Source organism: Halictus rubicundus, chromosome 15 (assembly GCF_050948215.1).
Source record: "Halictus rubicundus isolate RS-2024b chromosome 15, iyHalRubi1_principal, whole genome shotgun sequence".
NCBI classification, from domain to species: Eukaryota; Metazoa; Arthropoda; class Insecta; order Hymenoptera; family Halictidae; genus Halictus; species Halictus rubicundus.
This window is the reverse complement of record NC_135163.1, coordinates 8,445,948-8,469,802: the sequence shown is the minus strand read 5'-3', so window position 1 is coordinate 8,469,802 and position 23,855 is coordinate 8,445,948. Positions and strand designations below refer to the sequence as shown.

The 23,855-nt window shown below is 45.6% G+C and overlaps 3 protein-coding genes and 1 long non-coding RNA gene across 9 annotated transcripts in view; 2 read left to right on the top strand and 2 right to left on the bottom strand.

The window, feature by feature from the left end:
• Nucleotides 1-8,863, top strand: part of Kcc (solute carrier family 12 member kcc) — a 156,311-nt gene extending 147,448 nt beyond the window's left edge. For all 6 annotated transcript variants that reach the window (XM_076800922.1, XM_076800921.1, XM_076800919.1 and 3 more), the window contains 3 exons: nucleotides 1,286-1,587; nucleotides 1,701-1,840; nucleotides 1,987-8,863. In XM_076800922.1, the coding sequence (XP_076657037.1) occupies nucleotides 1,286-1,587; nucleotides 1,701-1,840; nucleotides 1,987-2,078 (534 nt within the window). In that variant the 3' untranslated portion in view covers nucleotides 2,079-8,863. The remainder of the gene's footprint in view (nucleotides 1-1,285; nucleotides 1,588-1,700; nucleotides 1,841-1,986) is intronic.
• Nucleotides 8,864-12,605: 3,742 nt separating this feature from the next.
• Nucleotides 12,606-14,970, top strand: Tssk (Testis-specific serine/threonine kinase). Its single transcript, XM_076800779.1, has 4 exons — nucleotides 12,606-12,689; nucleotides 13,453-13,626; nucleotides 13,811-14,476; nucleotides 14,664-14,970. The coding sequence occupies exons 1-4, from the start codon at nucleotides 12,606-12,608 to the stop codon at nucleotides 14,835-14,837; spliced, it is 1,098 nt and encodes a 365-aa protein (XP_076656894.1). The 3' UTR covers nucleotides 14,838-14,970.
• Nucleotides 12,932-13,841, bottom strand: LOC143361411 (uncharacterized). The gene is made up of 3 exons (XR_013083446.1): nucleotides 13,702-13,841; nucleotides 13,163-13,224; nucleotides 12,932-13,066 (listed from the first exon to the last, which is right to left on the bottom strand). It is a non-coding gene; the product is annotated as an uncharacterized LOC143361411 (long non-coding RNA).
• A 447-nt stretch (nucleotides 14,971-15,417) lies between the features above and the next one.
• Nucleotides 15,418-23,855, bottom strand: part of LOC143361226 (unc-112-related protein) — a 72,210-nt gene continuing 63,772 nt past the window's right edge. Inside the window, exons 2-8 of the mRNA XM_076800461.1 lie at nucleotides 22,691-22,924; nucleotides 20,872-21,140; nucleotides 19,925-20,341; nucleotides 17,953-18,381; nucleotides 16,986-17,198; nucleotides 16,608-16,844; nucleotides 15,418-16,499 (exon numbers count right to left, since the gene is read on the bottom strand). Of these exons, the coding sequence (XP_076656576.1) occupies nucleotides 16,299-16,499; nucleotides 16,608-16,844; nucleotides 16,986-17,198; nucleotides 17,953-18,381; nucleotides 19,925-20,341; nucleotides 20,872-21,140; nucleotides 22,691-22,924 (2,000 nt within the window). The 3' untranslated portion in view covers nucleotides 15,418-16,298. The remainder of the gene's footprint in view (nucleotides 16,500-16,607; nucleotides 16,845-16,985; nucleotides 17,199-17,952; nucleotides 18,382-19,924; nucleotides 20,342-20,871; nucleotides 21,141-22,690; nucleotides 22,925-23,855) is intronic.

Here is a 23,855-nt window from a genome sequence, read left to right as displayed (position 1 = left end):
CCCCTCTCTCACCACCCACCCTCTCTGAAACCCCCATCAAAAACGCCCTCGTTTGTAACTCATCCAGAGAAACTGAACTCATGGAGGTGACTCCATGCTGAATAACAAAACACACCATCATCAGTTACAGCATCGAATCAGAAACTCTTCCTAATCGAAGCCTCCACCAGTTTGCTTTCTTGCTCATGATTACATGTATATTTCATGTCTGTGTAACGCATTCATGCACCGGGTGGCGCGCTCGAACGAAATCACATGAACTGCATCCGTTGATCGTGCTCGTACGAAAGAAATCTCTGAGATAGACGTTCTTGGTTAGATAAAATTTTAATTTGTTAATTTGTACTGTACAGATTCGTAGAAAAATTATCTTAAAACGCACACTTCTATTTTTAACATTACCACTTTGGCTAGACGATTTTTCCAAAATTTAGACTCGAATCTGTTAATTTCTACTCCACAGAATCGTGGGAAAATTGACTCCTTTTATTTGCGACATATGTAAGACATATATCGTACAATTTTTTAAAATGTCCAGCAACTTAAGATTTCATTTAAAAAATGATTTTTAATAATGTTTGATTTCCTTGGTACGACGGGGGGATGATTCAGTGTTCTCGTTCAAGTGCTCCCATCCCGTGTATACAGGGTGTCCTAGGAAAACGTTGAAATGTCCTGAGGAACTGCACGGTGGGAATAAAAACGTGTTTCAGGTTTAAAATTGGAAATAGGTACGACCAGTGAAAATTCATTAACTAATCGGACGCTACGGTCGATTTTTCTTTTGAAAACTGCATAGACTAGCCTCTTCGCTGACAATCGAGACAAATAGTAACAAAGAGATCGCCAGATCAGGGGAATCGACTCGAATCGAGGGGAGTACAGTTACACCCCCTCTCCGCCAGTACCGGATCAGTCACGTGACATTGCGACACGTGCAGTACAGAGACGAGACGGGTCACGTGATCGGCTCGTGGTAGAAGGGGAAGGTTAGAGCGGGGAGGACAGGTACCCAAGACAGTTTCTTTGTTTTTCTGGAACCACCCGGTACATCGACTCTCTGGAACTCTCCCGAGCAAGGCTCCAGTTTCAGCTTGATTGGCACGTTCACCCCGAATGCTTGTATAGTGGTCATTTTGTTGAGCAACCATCATATAGTGTGCTTTGACGCTAGAGTTTAGTCGTCGTCTCTCTCTCGACACACTTTTGACTGTCTCATAACGCTGTTCGGGTCACGCTCCGCCGAGCCGTTCATCATTGACACGGGTTCTCGTGGGGCACACAGGTGCAGGCGATCGTCGACCATCATCACAACGTGGACGTGAAGGTGCCGACCAAGGTCAGGTTCCAGGAGCCGGGCAGCCAAAACGCGAACGCGACGGACGAGGTGCTGGAGCCGGATGTCGCCAAGGAGGCGGAGCCCGGCGACAGCAACCAGGCAGCGGGAGACGCGAAGGACGACAGCGACGAGCAGTCCAAGTTGATCGGAGGATCGCCTAAACAGGACAACAGGGAGAACACGGAGAAAGAAGCGAAGGAGAACGAGGAGAAAGAGGCGCCCGAGGAGAAGAAACCTACCATCACGCCGTAAGTCGGTCGAGTTTGGATCACTTCCAACTGACAAAATGTTTTTCATAATTTAGTAAATGCTTCTGTCAGTCTCGGTTTTTAATGGGTTTTTTTCAATTGGCAAATTTCAGCGACGAGGGCGACGTCAGGCGTATGCACACTTCCGTCAAGCTGAACGAAGTGATCGTCAACAAGAGCCATGACGCTCAATTAGTCATCCTCAATCTTCCTGGACCGCCGCGGGACACCAAAATGGAACGTGAATCAAACTGTATCCTTTTCCCACCAACCTTGAAACCGGAAGCAACCTACAGGATTCGCATCCTCTTCGCGGTCCTACCCCCTGTCTTCTCTTTCAACGGAAGTAACAATTGTCCCTCGTTTTCTCTGGTATGTCCTTAACAATTGAAAACACAGACATGGAATTCCTGGAGGTTCTCACCGAGGGTCTGGAGAGGGTGCTGATGGTGCGGGGTGGCGGCCGGGAGGTGATCACCATCTACTCGTGAACTAGACCGGGATGGATCGAAGTAACCGTCTCGCGAAAGCAGAAATCTAGTTTACTTCTCAAAGACCTAAACGACTTCACCCTAAGGAACACGTTGCTCTTGTGCCATTGTCTGAGCAGTCACTTGCGTTTCGCGTTGTGAACATTGCATACATAAAACACCACACACATTGCATTACACACACGATCGCCGACACGTATGCAAACATACAGAAATCTCCAACATAAAAATAAACAGACACACACACACACACACGCATATATATATACCGATAGATACACGCACCGTTAAACCGGTCGGAACAAGAACGCGCATGGAATATAGAAACAAACAAAGAACAAACGTCGGGGAGAACAAAACGAACAAAACGAAAAAAAATATAAACAAAACCGGAGCAACACGCACGAACGTGGAATCGCGCGCGGTATTTTCGCGGACAATTCTCGCGGCATTTCGACTCGGATCGAGTGAAATCGCGCGTTTTAAAGTAGGCTCGTTCCGAGGCGCGACGACCGCCGTTCGAAGAAGGCCAAAAGTGACATGCCAAAGGATAAAGGTTTCCTTTTAAAACGACAAAAGCAAAAAAAATGATAAATCAATTTCACACGTAAACCTAGGATCGTAACCGTAGAGGATCTATCTTATTTACACTCGTCCCTTTTTTTCGATGAGATAGAACAAAAGTGGTTTTAATCCGTATACACACGACAAAGAGCGAAAACGACGAAAAAAAGGAGAAAAACATAAAAAAAAAAGAAAACTATGAAAGCAGGAACGAAACCAGAGAATCTCTCTCTCTCTCTCTCTTACTCTCTCACTCTCTCTTTCTTTCTCTCTCTTTCTTTCTCTCTCTCTCTCTCTCTCTCTCTCACTTTCTCTTTGACTCCGTGCGATGAAGAAGAAAAACGAATGAAAATGGAGGAAAGAAAAACAAAAGAAAAAAGCGTACACGGAGGACTGCACACAGAGCGTATCTCGACTAATTAAAAAAAAGAAGAACAAAACAAATTGATTCGAATTGATCTATCGGAGTAATCGCTCGAGCGGACGTTGTTGCTCGTCGAGTGGCTGAAGAAAAAGAAGAAGAAGAAGAGGAGGAAGAGGAGGAGGAGGAGGAGGAGGAGGAGGAGGAGGAGGAGGAGGAGGAGGAGGAGGACAACGAGGGAAGAGAGAAGAACACAAATAACTCGAAAACAAAATTGCACGCGACGAGGAAGAACCGGCCCGAGTACAAAAACGAACGAAGAAAAACAGAAAGCAAACCAGAAAACGGTCGCTCTACGATTCTAATTAAAAAACACTCCCGTTGAAACTGAAATCAAAATTTTTGGTCCGAGGCTAAGATCGAAGCATCTACGAAACTACTGCCAGAATACTTTCTAAATGCTTCGCGTTTAACCAAAGACGCGAGAGGCTCATTTTTCTACACGCATCGTCGTTATAGAGAGTATAAAAACGGTATATAAATGATGTAACATGTGTATATATACATTATCCCGGCCGCAGTGTCTTGGTATAGTGTATATATACGTTAGATAATATTATATATATATATGTATAATTCTACCGCTTATAGGTGAGACTTAGGCTAGCCTAGGATAGCGCGATTGGAACCACACGCCGACGAAAACGCACGCGCGTCCGGATGTTCGACCCAGAAACGAAAAAAAAAACCAAAAAACCATGAACGCTGCCGCGCGCGAACTTCGCTCGCGTGGACGTTCAACGTCCGATCACGTGACGGAATCCCACCGTGATCCCATCCGGTTCCCACGACGATTTCCCATCGACGAGGAGACGCCGTCAAAACCGAAAACATGACCGGTGCAATTCCGGCTTAGGGTGCGTGTCCACGCGAAAGTTTCTCGATGCTATCACTCTCGAAAGCTCTCTCAAATTATGTTCTGGTTCGTAGCAATTTCGAACATTTGTACTGGTGCGACAGAATTGAATGCTCATAGCACATCTCATATTGTTCACAGAAAATAATCAAGTCAAACTCAAAAACAGTTTCAATATACGTGAAGACTAACGAGGATGAAGAGCTTTCCATTAATTATTTCACCACGCGTATAAAGTTGAGAGCAAGTTAAAAGAACAGCGACTCGAGTTACACTTTCAAGTGGACACGCAACTGAAGAGAACGATGAAAGTCGCCAGGGTCACGACCAAACCGGAAACGGTCATCGGCGACGTATTAAGAAAAGTATATTACTGCCACAGTCTTGATGTTAGGATTACGTTGAAGCTAAACCGTAGTTGAACGAGTTCGACGAGGATATCGTGACTCTGTAATCGTTCAAGCCGGCCACGGGACGACAAACGACGCGTTCGAGACCGGTGACGCAGCCGCGCGTCATTAGGTGTTCGAAGTCCTCTTGGTACAATACTTAAATCCTGCGAGTGTCGCGTTCCGAATTTTTGCAGAGGAATAGAACGTTCCTTTCGATTCAATATTTTCCAATTTTAAAGCGGACTCTGAAAACGAAAATTGTCGCTGTACCAATCATTGAAAAAGTACCTCTGCAATGTCAGTATCGATCAGTCACAATGACACAAATTCACCCAACACAATAATCTACATTTATCTCGAACGATTTTTCTTACAAAAATGAATGAACTCTACGATTTCAGTAATTTTAAAATGAAGTCCCTGGAAATCATTTTGACTGGTCCGATAGGTTTCGAAATTTCCGCTCGCGTTTGAAAAATCTTTGTCCTCGATTTCCGAGTGAATATTTGGAAAGAACGGTCTGGTGTCGTTCCACGGTCGAAAGTTGTAATTGTCGTATCGTTGTCTGAGAGATAAACAGCAATAGGAGCTCTAAACGTGTTAGGGAGAAGGTGAAATGCGCCTCGCAGCGACGAGTGACAAGTTAAGAAAGCAGGAAAATCGAGAAAAACAGAAAAACTAACCTAGGGTTCTTGTACAGAAAACGTAGATCTATATTCGAGCCTACCAGGTATATACATATTACTACCGAGAGGATTCTTAAGTATTATTAATCTATCAGTACCTAACTACTTAAGGCAAAGTATCGACACGACATCGCGAACGCGTCCACAAACGATTCTTAACATTCTAACGAAACATATTGATGTTGTTAATTTACCGGTGCGATCATCGGTGCATTCTCCTAGCAGAACTGGGCAAAAGCTCGGGCTCGATTTCTCGTTCGCTAATTTCGAGATTTCGAGGCGATAACGACGATTTCTACCTTTAAAAACGTACTTATTCGCCCGTGTTGAGAACTATACTTTATTAGACGAATCCTCTGCAACGGCACGTCGAAGAGATTCAATCTAAAAACGATTCTAAACACTCTCAGGTGTTGCTAATTCTAACTGTTAACGGGAGGATTGCCCAGCTCTGTCTCGGATCAGTTCGAAGGGACAATCTCTCGGAAAAGCCGCGAAGCTCATCGTACCGAGAAGGGATATGGGTTCGTAGAGGAGACAGACAAGTTGAATAACGCACAGATACTACTCTCTTCACCCCGTTTTATACTTGACTCGAATCGATTCCCCAGCGTCCCCGCGAACAAAGGTTCGGCCAGCAGCGTTCCCATCCGACTCCACAGAGTGCGCGCGAGATCGATCGCAGAATCATGTCGAAGAAAAGGAAAAAACAAAAAAGTTCACGGCACGCATCCCCTTCAGGACTGAAGCTCGTGTTTTCCTTTTTTTCTCTTTCTCCATTGTAATTGCCGACCTGTCGCGCGTCGATGTCCTCGTCTGGGTTCGCGTTTCTATTGTCCAAGGCCTACCGGTCGGTCCTCCTCCGGAAACGAGCACCGACAGCCTTAAAGGCCGGCCATTACTGCGACAGCCATCAATCGCGACCTTGAAACCGTCAATTTCAACCCTGGTACCGGTTCGCGACCGGATCGCGGATCTTTGCGCAAAATAAAAATTGTCTATGTCAATTGCGGACGATACTCAGTAAAAACCACCATGTTATCTCGTGCTAATTACCCTGCAGATTTCTAAGCAAATTTTGTAAGTTTGCAAAAATCGACAAGAGATTTTCTCGCTCGGATGAAGATGAAATGAGAGTTCATTTTTGTTCATGGTTTTCGTTTTATAAGTTTGACGGACGCGGAAGTCTGCAGTTTAATTGCGCCCAAATAATTGGTGAGACATCGTTGAACAATTGTCGATGATTACGGTGCGTTTGGCTGTTGCATCGATGGTCTCCTTTAACCGGACCGCCATCTTGGTTTCTTCTTACACCGACTCTCATCGAAGGATAGCGTTAGCGAACGGTCGCGTTTAAGTGTCGTGTGCATGTCACGTTTCATGCGTGGTCCGAGGACTCTCTCGGCCATGTTTCATTTAGATAGGCACTATCTAATACGTATACACATATACTATATAAATAAGTGAATATTGTATCTGGCGCACGTACATTCGCTTGAACGTGTGCACGCGGAACGAACTGCAATTCGCAATGCAACCGACAAACAATAATTGTTCAGACTTAAAAATGCTTGAAACGATCGGTTAAACATTTTCTAATTTACATCGTTACTTGAGAAGTCGATTTTTTCACACGATCGAACCACTTTCTCTTATTAAATTGTTCGGCGAATTGATTTCTTTGTCGCTGTTGTCTTGCGACTTTCGGTTCGCCAATAGCGAAGGCGCGCGTGCGCGCAAGCGAGTGAGAATAGTTTATGTGCGTAAGAGGATTCTGGAAGTTGCTGTGAACCGAAATCTTTTTAACACTAGGAATAACCACGTAGAACCGGTGACTTCTCACTGTAATCGTCACTGTCTACTTAATCGATGTCCGTGAACGAGTACACGGTTCCGGAAAGAGTTTATCCAAACCGGAAAGAGCCGAGCAACTCGGAGAACCTTCGCCGCCATTTGCCAGCCGAGAGACGAAGCGGTTCTAGAATCCTTTCTTCGGTAGAAAACGATTTACTGCGCGACTCGCTGCGAGCCTCGTTGTCCTAACACGTACAGGACGATCCGGGGAACATGTCCTGACAAACCAAAGTCGACCGGTACTTTTATTTCTTAATTTTTGTTTTGTTGACCGTGGAGGGACAATTTGCATAAAGGCACGCGATCTACAATGTTTCTTTTAACAACACGGTCCAACATTGACCTGTACTTAATTGAGGATCTTAAAGACTTTTCTTCTCTTAATTTTTGCATGCAGCGTGGTACAATTTTTGTAATTTAACGTCTTCAACGTACTTATATTAAACTTTGGACGTCCGGAGGCTGTTTTTCGAACGTCCTGTACGAAAGAGGAACGAAAGGTTGACACAAAAAGGAGCCGCAAAGCGATAGCATCGTCAAAGGACCGAGACCTCGACGTCGAAGAGTTTTGTCTCTTTATCTACCTCATCGCCAGCGTGTTGTCGAAGAGCCAGCGATCGCGTGAGAGGTATCGCGCGAGCTTTAAAGCACCTCGTCGAACCAGGTGTAGCCGAGAAGAGAATACGGATCCGACAAAAAGCAATACAACGCCAAAGAAAAGGTCGAAGACGAAGAAGAAGAAATTTGATGACCGACGACGATGAAGAAAGGACGCCGGGGAACGCTTAGGTTCGCGAGACGCTCCCTCTCTCCCTCTATCTTATCGTCCACGATGTTGCGACATGTACTTTCTAATTTTAATACGTTACTCACTTGTCGATTACCATATATTTTATGTGTATCTTGCCTATCTGATAGGCATCGGCACTGCATAGTTTATACGAGACATGTTGATTATGAGAAAAGTTTATTCGCGGCGAGGAACTCGAGGGCAGCCATTACTGGTCACGGAGCTGCGCAAATTGTTCGGCCGCAGACACCAAGGATCACACCCCCCTGCTCATCGTACAAACCTGGTCGTTATGGTTTCATTTCCGGCGGTTCCCGGTACGATCGATCGACACGATTAGGTGTGTGCCTTTCGCGACAAACTCGACGCGCCCGCCGCCATATTGCTTTCGGAGACGTTGAAAACCGAAGGTTCCGTTCGACGTAATACGATTCTTCTTCTCGAGGCATTTCGAGTGTAAAGAAGAGAAGCGAATAATGTTCTAAAAAATATATATGTACATATATATATCTTCCAATTAATTAATAAAATTCGGACCAGCTTGCGAAAACGTTCAGCCGCGCAGATTTCTCGCGAGATCGAGAAGAGTTTTTAATCACGGATTACGTTACAATAGAAACATCTGTCCGGCTGAATGTTTCCGCAGGTTGCGTGTCCTCTTTCTTTTCGACAGAAACGATGAAACTGCCGTCGTGAGAAAAGAGCCGAATCGAGCGAAAGTGGTTTGCGCGGTTCCGTGACGGCAAAGGAGGAGGAGGAAGAGGAAAGAGCTGTTCCGGGCGAAGAGAAGCTGCTGAATGCGTTGTACATAAATAGATAGATATAAAGACGACGAAAGGAATTCCGAGGGAAAAGCTTGACGGACTCGAGGAGCGAACAAAGTATAGTAAAATCGGCGACGAACAAAGGAGGAACGAAGAGAGTCGGGGGCGAAGCAAAGCGACACCTTTTTTCATAGATCGAACCAGTATTGCAGTCTACTTCTGCTGCCGCTTTAATATTTTACTATGTCGTATTTACTCGAACGAACAGAAACGACACGTACACGGTACACAGAACGCAGGTATACACACGCAGACATACATACGCCATACACGATTGACCATATGTGCACACATGTACGATAGAGACACGCGGCGAGAAGGGAGGGGAGTGCGAACTTTTCTCGTCTCCCTTTTCGCCGGGGATTCTACAAGTCTAAATGTTATATACAAAAACAAAAGGAAGGAGAAGGAGAAACGAAGCAACCGAACGAAGAGAGAAGAGAATGCTGCGAGCTTGGCGATCATCGGAGGGACATGATACAAATGTCGAGGACCTCTAGGCTGTGAGATGCGAGCTGAGCCAGCAGGAGATACTTTTGCTCGAGACCTCAATCACATGTGTCAAATCAAGCGGATAAACCTATAATTATACATTATTATACATTACTTTTAAAGAGAACTTAAATGGAAGAGCGCCGGCGGAACGACGAGTCGCGCGAGAAAACTGGAAAACTCGGAAAAAATAGGTAACAATTTCAGGGGAAAAGTCGGCCGAGAGGGGGATGAAACGCGAGGATCAATTACGTGGGACACCGGATGGATGTCCGGGTCTCTTATCTCTTAACGGTGACCATCGCTACCCTTCTTCCGTTTCATTGTTCTTCTCTCCTCGAGTCACCTTTTAGCGTTTTTTCGACACCGACGACGAAGGGATGAAACGGACAGAGTACATTTTTTCCTAGACGAAAACGTACATTAAACGAAAGAAAAGTAACAAAAAAAAAATCATGGGGCGGGACGATTCGGCGGGGTGTGAACAGAAAACCAGCGGAAACCGGAAGTCGGGTTTTGCACCCCGTGAATTTTAGGGGACTTTGGGAGGGGATGGGAACACCGGGGATATGGGGGATTGCGTCGCAGAGACGAATGTATGTATGTATGTGTATATATATATATATATAGATATGCACATATACGGATTCTATATATATGTGTATATATGTATATGTATATAGAAGAGATACAAGATATATTTGTAGATACGAAGACACTTTAGCCAATCTGATTTAGCGTATGTAATAGAGTCAATACCGTGAAATACCTATAAAGAAAAGGAAAAAAAATGAAAAACTTTACCCTATACCCTTTTAGATTCTAGACGATGATGAAATACTTGTAATTAACTTATGGAAGACGAAGTATAATGAATGAGAAAACTATACCGCGATCAGATCGATTAAATAAATAAACGACATACAACCTACACTACCGCTCGACTTATTTCCTGTCTCTGTTGTTCGTTTCTATAATATGACTATATTTCGTCGTATAATTTTTCTCTATATATTTAATTTTTATAATTAAAAGCGAGAAACCCCCGAGACCAAATGATTCTTGCCGTCTTTCCCATAGGGTGCCGTGGAATAAGCGGCACGAATCATGTGCGCCTGAAAATCTGAAAATAGCGCCACTACACGTAGCGGCAAACGCTTGAAACTGTTCGCCAAAAGTTACCGACGGAGGAATATCAAGATGGCGTTCGAACGGCAACAGACATTAAAATTATACTTCTATTTTATTCTATTTTGTATGGGTATCACTTTAACAATGTAATTTATTTGGCAAACAATAAAGAATTTTAGTTACAACAGTTAATGTGTTCTGCTTTCTCCACCCTGATCACGAAAAGCCAATATTTTAGAATTAAGTTCGATTTTTCGAAAAATTTCAGAAAATTTCGCCCGCCTGACTTGTCGTTGACTTGTACTACTGAAATTTCGAAAATTTTTCGAGCGTCTGGCCTGACGTTGACTTGTACTACTGAAATTCGGATACCTCCTTTGATATCATGTTCTCCTAATACAAAAGTTGAAATTTCCGAAAAATTCCAGAAAATTTTCGACCGTCTGGCTTGTCGTTGACTTGTACTACTGAAATTTCGAAAATTTTTCGAGCGTCTGGCCTGACGTTGACTTGTACTACTGAAATTCGGATACCTCCTTTGATATCATGTTCTCCTAATACAAAAGTCGAAATTTCCGAAAAATTCCAGAAAATTTTCGACCGTCTGGCTTGTCGTTGACTTGTACTACTGAAATTTCGAAAATTTTCGAGCGTCTGGCCTGACGTTGACTTGTACTACTGAAATTCGCATACCTCCTTTGATATCATGTTCTCCTAATACAAAAGTTGAAATTTCCGAAAAATTCCAGAAAATTTTCGACCGTCTGGCTTGTCGTTGACTTGTACTACTGAAATTTCGAAAATTTTCGAGCGTCTGGCCTGACGTTGACTTGTACTACTGAAATTCGGATACCTCCTTTGATATCATGTTCTCCTAATACAAAAGTCGAAATTTCCGAAAAATTCCAGAAAATTTTCGACCGTCTGGCGTGTCGTTGACTTGTACTACTGAAATTTCGAAAATTTTCGAGCGTCTGGCCTGACGTTGACTTGTACTACTGAAATTCGGATACCTCCTTTGATATCATGTTCTCCTAATACAAAAGTTGAAATTTCCGAAAAATTCCAGAAAATTTTCGACCGTCTGGCTTGTCGTTGACTCGTACTACTGAAATTTCGAAAATTTTCGAGCGTCTGACTTGCCGTTGAGTTGTACTACTGAATTTCGTGCCACCTCTTCGGTATCATGTTCTCCTAATACCAAGTTCGATTTACGGAATTTTCGAAAATTCGCGCAATTTTCGGGATTTCTACTAGGAGAACATGATATCGAAGGAGGTGGCACGAAATTTATTAGTCTAACTCAACGAAAAGCCGGGAAATTCGGGAAAAATTGTGGGTTCAATAAATAATATACGCAGCTTTGTCGTTTCATTACATTGTCTTTATTGATTCATTAATAATTTTTACCTAAACGATTGTGCAAAATGCAATATAAATGTATACCTACTGTCGATAAGACAGGACTCTAATATACATTAATATGATACGAATTTAAGTTACCGACTTGTTGGTAATACAGAAATCGTCATCTGCCTTATCGACTGCTACAGAATCGAATTACAGCGCCATCTGTGAATTGCTCTGTTGATAACTTCTAGCTACCAGTTTCGGCGGTTTGCCACTGCATGTTGTGGCGCTAAAATTATATTTTCACGAGCAAATGATTCTTGCCGCTGTTTACACGGCGCCTTATGGAATGACCGGCAAGAACCATTTGCTGTTCCAGTTTCTAAACATTATAATAACAATTATGCGTAATCAAGAACCACGAACGTACCGTAAATATCGCGTGCAATCGGATGGAAACTTTGTAGCTTTCCCATTAATATGAGCTTGCGGACTACGAGCTCTTGTGTAACATGATCCAAAGATTGTTTAAGAAGTCTGTACACAGGAATCTGCTGTAACAGCATGCAATTGCTCTTGTTAAACAATTTTTCTACACATGCTACACAGCTGTTTTAAACAGTTTTCGGACCGCTTTATACGGAAGCGTACCGATAAGTTGAACGTAGCCAAAAATCGGCGTCGATCTCGCTTCGAATCGCACTCGCGGGTCAACTGTTCGTTGTTTCTAAGTACAATGGCTGTGTTCGAATGAGACACGGATCTTTCTCTCTGCTCCGTTCCGTACCAGGCACAAGCTGGTCTACGACGCTCAAAATTCTAGTGCACGCAGCCGTCTGACATGACAGAACGAATCCCGGACGGGGGCTCGTCAACGTAACACAAATCCCAGGAGCTGTTTCATAGCCCCTGATCCTCCGAGGAACAACGAAACCGTTTTCGTTGCAAACAGAGTTCGGTCGAGTTCGAAGGAAGCTGCGAGCAACCTGGTCAAGGACCAAGAGAAAAAAAAAATCCCACAAGTCCCAGGCTCTAATCGACGGACAAGAAGACGTCGCGTGCCAGAAACAGAGTGGACAGAGGGGAACAAACGTGAGAACCACGAAGAGAGAAGGCAGAACAGTCCGTCTGTAATTAGCCTCGAAAGTCCAATGAAGATCCACTGGCATGGCCACGCGACTCAGCCCCCGAAATTCGGAGGTGAACGCTCTTGAGCAGCGCGGCTATCTGATTGGCAAAAAGATCGGACAGGTTATTTACCCCCAACCCCTCTCTCTCCACCCTACCTGTTCGTTAACCTCTTCCACTTCTCCTGCACCTGTTTCTTTCGTACGGCCCGCGACGGTGTTACTCTCTTTTTCAACTCTTCGCGCCGCCTTTGATCTGTCCCCGGAGATCCTCTTCCCCTTCGTTAACGAGAAATCTCGCACGTTTTTTTTTCCTCCCCGCCGTTTCCAACGTACGTCACCCCCGTTCAACGTTCGACGATTTTAGCCTTGATCTTCTTCTTCTCTTACCGTCGCTCTCGATCTCTGTCCTGTCTATTCTCTGTGCGCTCGAGCTTGGTCTTGTAGTTGATTTGCAATCGTGGTCAACTGGATACTGTGCTGCATGCGTGCGACCGTACCCTGATGCATTCAATTGTAAAATAGATTGCACGGTCTTTGCATTTATAACAATTTTGATTTTCCGCATGCACCGGCATATTTTTGAAAAATTATTACCGTGGATTATATTGCTTTGCCATAGTGGGACAAAGAGGTCTGCAATATTTGTGCAAGCACATCTGCAACGTAATTACAATAAATAGACGGACTTTTATGCGAAACGAAAATAGATTCATTAATTTCTTAATACTTTGTTTGATCGTTTAAACGTGGACTGAGAATTTTCTTTTTAACGGATCGTCGAATATTCAACAGGTGCAACACATTATTTGGTTGTAACGATGAGCATTAATATTGACCTGTAGTCTTGTTAGACTGAGATTGTCGGAATTTCGCTACCATGTTAGGGCTCGTATGCAACCGTGCACCTGGCCGAATATGTTGACGGGACAAGCTCGAAGAAATTGCGACTGGCGTGCAAGATATTCGACAAAGAGAAAGCGCCCGAAGATTTTCTGAACAAGTTCTTCCCCCGTGAACTCGAGATACTCACGAAGATCGAAAATCCCCATCTCATCCAAGTAAGCTATAAGCTGAACTGCACTCTAGTTACACAAATTTTTTACCGAGAAATTAAAGTGCCAACCAAAACGTACCCAGGTCTCAAAGATTAAAGCCCCACAGAATTTTTTCAAAGCTCCACCGACTCGGCCAGGTGCGCAACCCCCCCTGAATCACCGTCGCCCACCGATCGTCTGATTGCAGGTGCATAGTATACTGCAACGCGGTCCTAGGGTGTTCATCTTCATGCGGTACGCGGACAACGGTGACCTGTTGGACTTCGTAATGCGAAACGGCGTGGTTCCGGAGCAACAATCGAAGCTCTGGTTCCGGCAGATGGCTTCCGGTCTGCACTACCTCCACGGGAAGAACATCGCGCACCGTGACCTCAAGTGCGAGAACATTCTGCTCTCGCGAAAATTCAACGTGAAGCTCGCCGACTTCGGTTTCGCGAGGTTCTGCGCGGACCAGGCTGGAAGACGCGTCCTCAGCAACACTTATTGCGGTTCGGCAGCTTACGCGGCACCGGAAGTCGTTTCCGGAACGCCGTACAACCCGAAGTTGGCGGACGTCTGGTCCCTCGGGATCATCCTGTTCGTGATGCTGAACGCGTCGATGCCGTTCGACGACAAGGACCTGAAGAAGCTGCTGAAGAACCAGATGTCCAGGAACTGGATGTTCCGCTCGCGAGTCAGGGAGACGGTGTCCGCCCTCGCCAAGAACATCGTCAAGCATATCCTCGAACCGGATATCACTCTGAGGCTGACCTTGGAGAGGGTCCTCGCTCACGAGTGGGTTCGCGCCAAGAAGGAGAAGCCGGGGTCCCTTTCGGGAAGACTCGTCCATTCGGCGCCCCCGATTCATTCCCAGGTTGCTTCTCGTTTTAACAGTTTATCGCAACGTGCGCCTGAAACATTATTTATACATTAGTTAGAGAACTAATCCTTCTAACATCTCAAAAAAGAAAAACTCAAGCCGTTTGGTCCGAGTTCGAATTTTTTTCTGTTAGTTGGCAAACCAGTTTGAAGTGATCGTAACAAGTCTCGTTGATTGCCAGGTGTGCGGAACCGGAGGAAATTTGTTAGGGGCCGGAGCCGCAGGCGGTTGCAACGTGCCCGTCGTTCTGAGGGGTCTGTCATCCTTCAAGAATTCCGAGAACCACGGCCAAAGCAGCACCGTCAAATCCACGGACAATCCGAGGAAAAACGCGCAGCTGTCCGCCGTCGAGTGAAGAAGAACCAATCAGGATTATAAGGATGAACCAGCATCGTGTGCATCATGGACGTCGACCAGGTGCCCGGGTATCTGGGCACCGCCAAAGACGACGGTGTTTAGAATTCATTTTATTTTTACTTTCCTGATTATTGTCGATCCTATACATGGTTTTTCATAGTGCATTCTTTAATAAAGAATATCACGATTTTAATCTTCTTACTTTGAATATTCTTCAAATTTTTATTCATTCAAAGCGACAATTGTTTTGGGTCTGAGCTTTTTAAATAAGTTCGTATGGATGTAGATTCATGGCTGAAAATTATAAACATACAGCTTTGGAAGTCCTTGGGATAGATTGATTCTTCACACAAGGGTCGAGGCCACTTACCATCAGATTTTTGTAGGAGATCCCAGAAGACACTTCCTTTTCGCCTAATCCACCTTCCATCGAGTGAAAACTAAAATTGAAAATACATTAGAGGAATTGAAAAATATTTTCACATCATTTCCGACATGTTAAACATACTGAAAGAACGCATAACAAGAACCTTAAATTAAATATGTACATCTCGGGCAGGTAAAAATGAACGAACAGATTAATAATTAAGTTTATTGTACAACTAGCATCTATCAATATACAAAACTATAGTTTTTCTGATTACACGTCCGGCAACGTAACCGCTATGAGTAGATAGATAATATGCAACGGTACAGGTAAATATGCTTTTTAATATATATAATATATATATATATATAGTTTACATTAAAACAACAAATAATTTACACGATTCAATATGGCGGCCGCAGGCTGTGAGTCGATCTCGCCCGGCATAGCACCCCATGCCGTGAAAAAAAAAAATGAAAAATACATGTATTCCGCCCGAGGGAGATCGACCCGGTGCAGCCGGTCTTAAAATCATCGAGATGACTCTCCAGAGAGAATCGAGGGGGTCGTGTGAGGGGTAGAGGCATGCTTATCTAAAAATATGAATTCGTTCATGACCTTAATCAACGGCGTCGCGTGTACAAAAGGGCGCGGTTTCGGGTATCATGTGGTCGTTGTGCGTGTTTCGCTCGGTCACACGAGCTACGTGTTCCCGTTACATGATTTGCGGATAAAAAACTTGCGTGTCACCGTCATGTACAAAAAAAAAAGAAGGTAGCAAAGATCATCGACGCGTTATCTCCCGCGGTCGCGATTAACCAGCCGGATATTAATTGCGAGACCCTCGCGAAACGAGAACCGCGCGCGTCTCCTGTTCGCGATCCCCTATATTTACAAGTCCTAAAGCGTGTGTGTCTAAGCATAGATCTCAATTATTTTTACAAACGTGTCAACATTTTCTCCTCTTTTAAACTCTGCTTCCCGAAAAGAATATTGAACCGAGACTTCCTACGTCGAAGACTTGGAAACAGATTTCTCCCTCTCTCTCTCTTGTTCTTTTTCAAGGTTGTTTTTTGGGGAGGTGGGGAGGTCTTAAACCCATCCGCCGGTCAGTTTGTGGAACATCTCCTCGTTCAGTGTTTGGTTCACTTCCTTGGAACGCATCGAGAGGAATATGTAACCTCCGATGAACTCGTGGACCACTTTGCAGTCCGCCGATTGGCACTCGAAGATTATGTTCTCCTCCTCGAACTGCACCATCATGTGCTTCACCTCCCAGTTCACGTTCCATGCCTGGAAAAAGAGATTCTATACCGTCCGGAACGAGATCACCGTAATTTACATAATCGCTCTTTGCATTTCCATGTTTTAATTGTTTGAATATCTTTGGTGGACGCTGACCTTCATAGTGTTGTATCTCCACGTCTTCAAATGATCCCCGCTGTGGAGCTCCATCCTCATCAACCTGTTATTAGCAATGCCCAACAATTCGTCCTTACTCTTCCCGGTGAATCTGACCACGAAGAGAGCGATCCCATATTCGGGCAACGATTGCCACGCTTTTATATAATTCAGCTTGGCTTCGATCAGGGGCAGGTCCTTGACGTTCGCGTGCGCCTCCAGGATCCTCTGAACCAACTAAAAACGACGAGCACGATAAGTTTTCAATCAGTAAAAATGAAACAATTTCTTCCTTTCAAATCTACTTATCACAGGATTTAATTTCAGTAATTGCAGAATAAGGGGCAGAGGTTGTGGGATTTTTTCAGAACGACATACCTTTCCCTTGAATTTCTTGACGAATCTGGGCGCAACATAGTCCTCGGGGACGATATCCAGGGCGCTCGGATTGATCGCAGGTGCAGGGGCGGGCCTCTGCAATTGCAGGAAAGCGATGATGCTATTCACTTCGCTGTCGTAGGACGAATCGGCGAGGGTGCGGCCCTTCGCCGCCAGTCTGCACGCTGCCATCCACTTCGCGTACTGTTGCTCCTGTAACATGCAAGACCTTCTGTCTACCCACTTCCATTTCGCAATGGTGCATAATCTCCGCCGCTCTACTGCCATTTAAGACACCGCGCTCGCCCGCACGTTACCAGCTTTTCAATAAACATTCCAATCTATATTCCCAATACATTAGGTACACGCAACATCTGACAGCCACGTTGTCCCACTTTGCGATGCGAAAGAAACATAGTGTTTGCTAAACTATCTGCCGCCCTTCAGGGACATGTAATATGTGTCCAAAAAGTCTAGAAATCACCAATTTGTACATTTTAACACTAGGTTTACGGAGCATTAAACGTGAGTATTTTACATTCATTTATAAAAATAAGAAGAATGTGTCTATCCAAGTTTTCAGCCATTTTTTAAATAATATATACCTAAGGAAATGAGTTTGTTGAGTAATTCCACGTAGATGGATCTTCACAATCTCAATAGTCGTAAATTAAAAATATTAGAACCCGTCATTTTGACGGGTCCCGTGAACCTAGTGTTAAGGAAGCCTTAAGAATTATTTACAATCTGTGAAAAGGGAAAATCGGTAAGTTTGCACCCTGAAGAGCAAACAGCCCTGAAGGACTCGCGTACAAATCGAAAGCAAGCTTCCTCCATGATCGCATAAAGAATAGATCGTCTTTTAACAGTCGCAAGATAATTCTCCGTCTGACATAAGCGCGATTAGAATCGCTGTGAACGTGGGGCGAGCGGGGTTGCTTGCGAGGGTGTCACGGCGATCGCTCACGTTGTCGCATCTGATCCACATCTCGGTCATGCCCTCGGCGCTGGGCACTTCTAGCCTGATGCCGTATCGTCCTTGGGAGAGATGCACGTCGGGCGTGACCTCGCATCCACGCAGGTTGATCACGTGGGCAGGTGCCTCGCTGCTGTTGGTCTCCTCCCTGGTTTTGTAGAGCCTCAGCTGAAGGTCCCGGCAGGTGACCCAGTAGCGTTTGAACGCCTTCAGCGTGAAACGCTTCGGCTTCGAGAAACGGAGATGATCGCATAGCTCCGGCACCTGGGTGATGTCGCTCGGACCGTTGCTGATGTTGCTGCCTTCGAGGGTCACCTGGAGGTCCGTCAAGGCTGCGTCAATGTCGTCCTCGACGGGCGACGAGGCGCCGTTGCTGTCGTAGCTCGGCTGCGGCACGCTCGCCTGCAGATTCACTTGCACCTGCGAACAACGAATACCAATGAGCACGACGTCACCACACGCTCCGCTAACCCGTGATGCCATACTCGCTCCTTTTATCGTTATGTCCTCCGGGGGGTTCAGAGGCGGTAGGCGGATCGGAAAAACGGAGAACGGTCTCCCGCGCCGCCGTAACTCGACCACACGCATATTTGCATGCGAATAGGATCGCGTGGGGGAGGGAGAGGAGAGGGGGGACTCATGTCAAACACTATAACCGGAGGAACACGCCGCTGCCGGTTTTCTCGTCACGTTTTTAAATAGGTCTTATGTCCCGGTCCGCTGCAATGTGTCTTTCTTGTTCAATCTGCCGAACCTCGGTAATCGTTATTTATAAACGCTAATGTTGTTTCTATGAATTTTTGCTATGCACACGTGTCGACCCGGTATATTTTTCAAGATTTTCCTGTTAACGATTTTTGTCGTCATTCCTCCTCGGTCCCACGATTGTCGGCGATTTGCCCGGTTAATGGAGGTTACGCCGTAATATTTTGGCAACATTCTTCGTTGGCCACCGCAAGCTATTTCCGTCTGCCGGATCCCCACGTTACATATAGATCGATCCGGTCCGCAGGCACCGGATGTTTGGATCGTGAAAACGTTGTCGCGTAAACAGTCGCCTGCGCCTCGAGATATCCGCGAAAACTACGCAATCTATCAATAAGTAAGCCTCCCCCCCCCCCTCATGATCTATAAAAATACAGTGTCCTAAGGAAGCGATCTGTCCAAACGCCTAATTTCATCAAAATCCTCGATATTCTGCATCGTTGCATCCTAACTTGAACCGAGCTAGAAATAGAAGTTGTTCCGAATGTACGTACTGGTACTTTAAGAAAAAAGGCATACTGTATTTCAATTATATTTTTTCATGAAACTGTTGCCAACATATGCGCGACATTTTTCCGGTTAAAACGAGACCCAAACACGACTCTATTCGGATATTATTTACTTGTTTAATCCACGATAGAGTGGGACCTCTAATATCCGAACCGAATTGGGAAACATCAATGCCTCGATAATAGAACAGTTACAGTTCTTCCCTAGTTAAATTTATACTAATTTGTACAATGAATCGTGTCGTATTGTGAATAACGGCAGATTCGGACGTTTTGGGTTCGGATAATCGAGGTCCTATTGAACCGCGGATTGAACGGAGCAATTATGGTTCGAATGGTGTCGTGTTTGTACTCATTTTAATCGGAAAAATGTCGCGAATGTGTTCATAAAAGTTTCATGAAAAGATAATTCAAAACAAAAATTGCATCCGATCCTAATGAATACGTTTTTTGAAATATCTCGGAAGCTAGACGACGTGGAAGAGTCGAATTCGCTTCGAATTGTAGGTGTTCCAACGGGGAATTTAATCGCAAAATTTCAACAAAGTCGTTCGTTTAAACAATGTCTAAAAAATTTCAATTCTTCTTCCTTCTCTTCGGGAGCTAAGCTTGGGGAAGAAAAGGGGGTGGCTAATTTGTCCGGTAGACCTTCTAGAATCGATCGCCGATGCACGAGGACGAAGACCTACCTGCAGAGCAGCGAACATCAGCATCTCCTCCTCGGTGCAGTCGATCTCCTCGGCGAGGAGCTGCCACTTGGCCTGCTCGTACATCATGTTGATCCTGACCGCGTCGGTTTTCGGGTTCAGGTCGTAGAACGAGTAGAACTTGAACTTGAGCCTGAGGGTGTCGAACTCGCGGATCCCCTGTTCCATGATGGACAAGGACGAGTCGAGCCACGCGACGTTCATTCTCGCGCGTTCCACGAGATTCTTCGGCCTGACCAATTTCGCTCGCACTTCCGGCGAGATGGAGGTCGGGCTCTGGGCCAGGGAGTCGGAGAGCGCCCCGTTCAACGCTTCCAGGCTCATCGTGCTGTTGTTCGCGTTGAACGAGTCCGAGCTACCGAATCCGGACGAGTTGTTGTTCCTCTTCCACGTACCGGTCTGCTGCCGAACAAACACAGTCACAGAATGTGCGAGAGAGAGAGAGAGAGAGAGCATGAGAGACCGAGGCCAGGTAACAGGGTAGCAAGGTAGCCACGCGGCAGGTTCCTCCAATGCAATAAATAGCAGCTAATGACCGCTCTCTCCGGGGCCCGGAAAAACGGGGCCCAGCTCTCGCGAGAAGCAAATTGCGTTTCCCGAGACGAACGATAATGATACCCCGACGCTGATAAATCATGGCAACCGGCAACGGGGTCGATCGGGCATTATTTATTACCATAACAGGTCCCGGGCCCTGACTCCCTCTCTCTCTGTCTCTATTTCGCTTCATATCGATTCTCCCCGCGAGAGACAGAGAGAAACGAAGCAACCGTTTGCGTAGCAACGGTGAATGAAATTTTGAAAAATTGGAGAAACCCAGTGGTGCTATTTCAATGACGATTTTTTCGTTGGAAACAGTGTTTACACGATACATGTCCAAACCACGGGTCCACCCACTGACATGTATCGTCCAGGAGTGTTATGCTTACCGACACAGGCGAACTGATCGGAGTGCTATGATTCCTGTTGCTGGGCGTGACCGGCGCACACATGAAGGGACTGCTCTGGTCCAAACTTCCCGTCGATCCCCTGGGACTCTGGCTCACCGGGATAAAAGTGTTCGTGTCCGCCGGCACGTTCCAGTGGCCGTTCTTCTGGTTCTCGACCTTCTTCTTCACCGGCAGGTCCTTCAGATTGTACTTGAGGTGGTTCGGCTCGAGTGGCTTGCAGAACGACAGCTCCTCCGGGTGTCGGATACCTGAGGAATTAGGGGACAGTCGTGGTTTAGCATGTTCACTTCGACGGACCTGTCTATTTCTGTTCCCTTCACCTTGGGGACAGTCCCAGACTGTACATTTTTTTTTTTTTTGTGAATGTAAATATAAATGGAATTTTTTAAACATTCAACACACGCCCACATAAACTTCTAGCATTTTCTAGTATTGACATTTTTTCAAAATTTCTTTTCATGTGGTAGACTAATTCTAGTAACTTCTCCAAAATGTAACAGATTCAAGTCGTGTGTGCTGATATCTAAAAAATCTTAATGTTTAAAAATTGATGCAAGTTCTGGAGTAAAAGAGAGAGAGAGAGAGAGAGAGAGAGAGAGAGAGAGAGAGAACAGGTAGGGTCCCGAGGGGTTAGAAGTGGAATTAAAACAGTTAATCAGTAGGTTAATACATTTTCAATCTCGTCCGCGATTTGCGAGTCTTTTCCATTTGTTTGCCACGTGAAGACAATGTCTCTCTCTCTCTCTCTCTGTCTCTCTCTCTCTCTCTCTCTCTCTCTCTCTGGCAGTCGAGAAAAGCGTTGGCCAGTCTATTTGCGAGCGTGACACGCGGAAGGCTATCGTCGAGGTCATCTGTCTGCCAGTTCGCGACAAAAAGTCAAGAAAACCGCGACTTAATAACCGTTGCGACAAACAGGAACGCCTCGAGAATGGTTTCTGCCGTTTCTCCGTGTTCCAACAATTTCCTTCGGGCGTGTCGCAAAGCCGGCAATAAAAAAATGAGAAACGGTGTTCTCTCTCTCTCTCTCTCTCTCTCTCTCTCTCTCTCTCTCTCTTCCGTCGTCGGTTTTTAGATGGTAAATTGGACAAGGTTGCACGGCGAGCTTCGTTATCGCGGCTAACCACTTCCCTGATTAAAAAGCTGCCCGTTAGGAGAGAAGCCTCGGTCGAAGTTCAGCAACGACCACAGACCCGCGACCTTCGCGTGACTGGGAATTTAACAATTTTATTTCATCACGGCGATTAATTAACGCCCCGGCTCGGTTACGTGTCGCCGTCCAGGGAATCGTGTTTTTAAATTGCCGGACCTTGTGAACAATTTAGCGCCGCTCGGTTCTTTTCTTCTTTTCGGTTCACACCTATCCGATGTTTGTCCAAGCTGGCCGAGAGGAGATTTTTTGAAAATTTATTCCGAGAGATACTAATCCGGTAATTCTACTGCAATTCTAAATAATTTAGGTTTTATGTTTTCACGGCGAGAGTCCTTCGAGAATAATCGTCGCCACAATTATGTTTGATCGAGTGTCCTTTCCGGCAATAGACTCTTCAACAACTTCAGCAACAACCTCCCTAGTTGAAATATTCTACGAAACGCGAATTGTCCTCTCGTAAAACTTGGAACGATATACTATCACAGGTTGTAAATTGTTCAAAGACTAAACATTGCAATTTTCAGTAACGACACGAAGTCGAAGGACAAAGTACACGTCCACGTGTGACCAACGCGGTTAATCAGAGGGTTAATTAAAGGGTTCCTTCGAATAGAAGATGCGCTCGGAGAACAGGTTCGATGCACTTGCCTAATTCCTTGCAGAGATTGATGACGGCGTTGAACGTCTTCACGGAGAAGTCGACCTTGCAGTCGAGGCAACGCATGTCCGGCAGCTGCACTCTGAGCGTCTTGCGCATCGGCGTGAAGTGCAGCCGTGCATCCGCCGCGACGCCATACTGATCGAGAGTGCTCCTCGTCCTGGTCAACCAATGGTTCCTCTCGGGCCACCACAGAGCGTGGTCAGACCAGTTCATGGCGATTCCTGCGAACAGAAAAAGACGAGAGCTCGGTCAACATACTGGTCAAGTTCCTATTGCACTTCGTTAAACAACAATAATTATACTTTGACACTAGTTTAACCTCGTAAGCACTGTACGCCACTATAGTGGTTTTCCGTGGAAAGCGTCAGTTCGATCGGTGCGAACCACTATAGTGGCTTTTTCGCCGTACGCGGTCAGACCCGCCGTCCCTGAGAAACACAGTTACGGACAAGCGGCGCCGTCCCTGGGAGACAGCGTTGCGGACGAACGGCGCCAATTAAGGCGCATCTCCACTGATCGAAAAAGAAAAAATTCCCAAAAATCGACGGCACGCTGTCATTGTCACGGAGTGTCAAAGAGAATCCGCTGGCAACCGGGAATGGTCACCGGGCGTTCTTATCTCGGGGCCGTCGATCAGCGACAATTCGAGACACGAAGATGGACACGGTCGATTGGTTGATGGCCGTAGGGGGTCGATTATTTAATGCTTCTTAAAGCGAGTCAGGCCAACGTCAATTTATCAATGAGGATCCAACGCGGCCGTTTATAGACGCCGTAGACAAGCGTGTTTATTGGCCTCATCGTCGGCCCCCTTTGATCGTTTCGCGACTCGTCGACGATCCCGGAAACAGAAAACACCCCCAATTTGCCGGTGACATTGGGGGAGAGACAGGACTCCGGGCAGGGGCATTATTGTCCGGATGCATGGGGCATCGATGTTCCGGGACGACCATAACGCACCACCATAAATTGATCTATTAAACCAACAATGGCGGCTCTCTGGCCACATGTGGAACGAGGGGGGGAGCAGACGTTGCTATATTTTTAACACAAAGTTCACTGTCCATCAAAATTTTCTGCCATTTCTTGTCGAATATATTTACCATCCCAATACTTCCGGTGATCAACAATATTAGAACAGGTAAAAATATT

What these genes read in the sequence shown, in the direction of transcription:
- Tssk (XM_076800779.1), top strand. Translation starts at nt 12,606, where the DNA reads ATGGCCACGCGACTCAGCCCCCGAAATTCGGAGGTGAACGCTCTTGAG. An exon ending in TTGGCAAAAAGATCGGACAG is followed by an intron (nt 12,690 to 13,452) that starts GTTATTTACCCC and finishes CTACCATGTTAG; the next exon opens with GGCTCGTATGCAACCGTGCA. An exon ending in CGCCCCCGATTCATTCCCAG is followed by an intron (nt 14,477 to 14,663) that starts GTTGCTTCTCGT and finishes GTTGATTGCCAG; the next exon opens with GTGTGCGGAACCGGAGGAAA.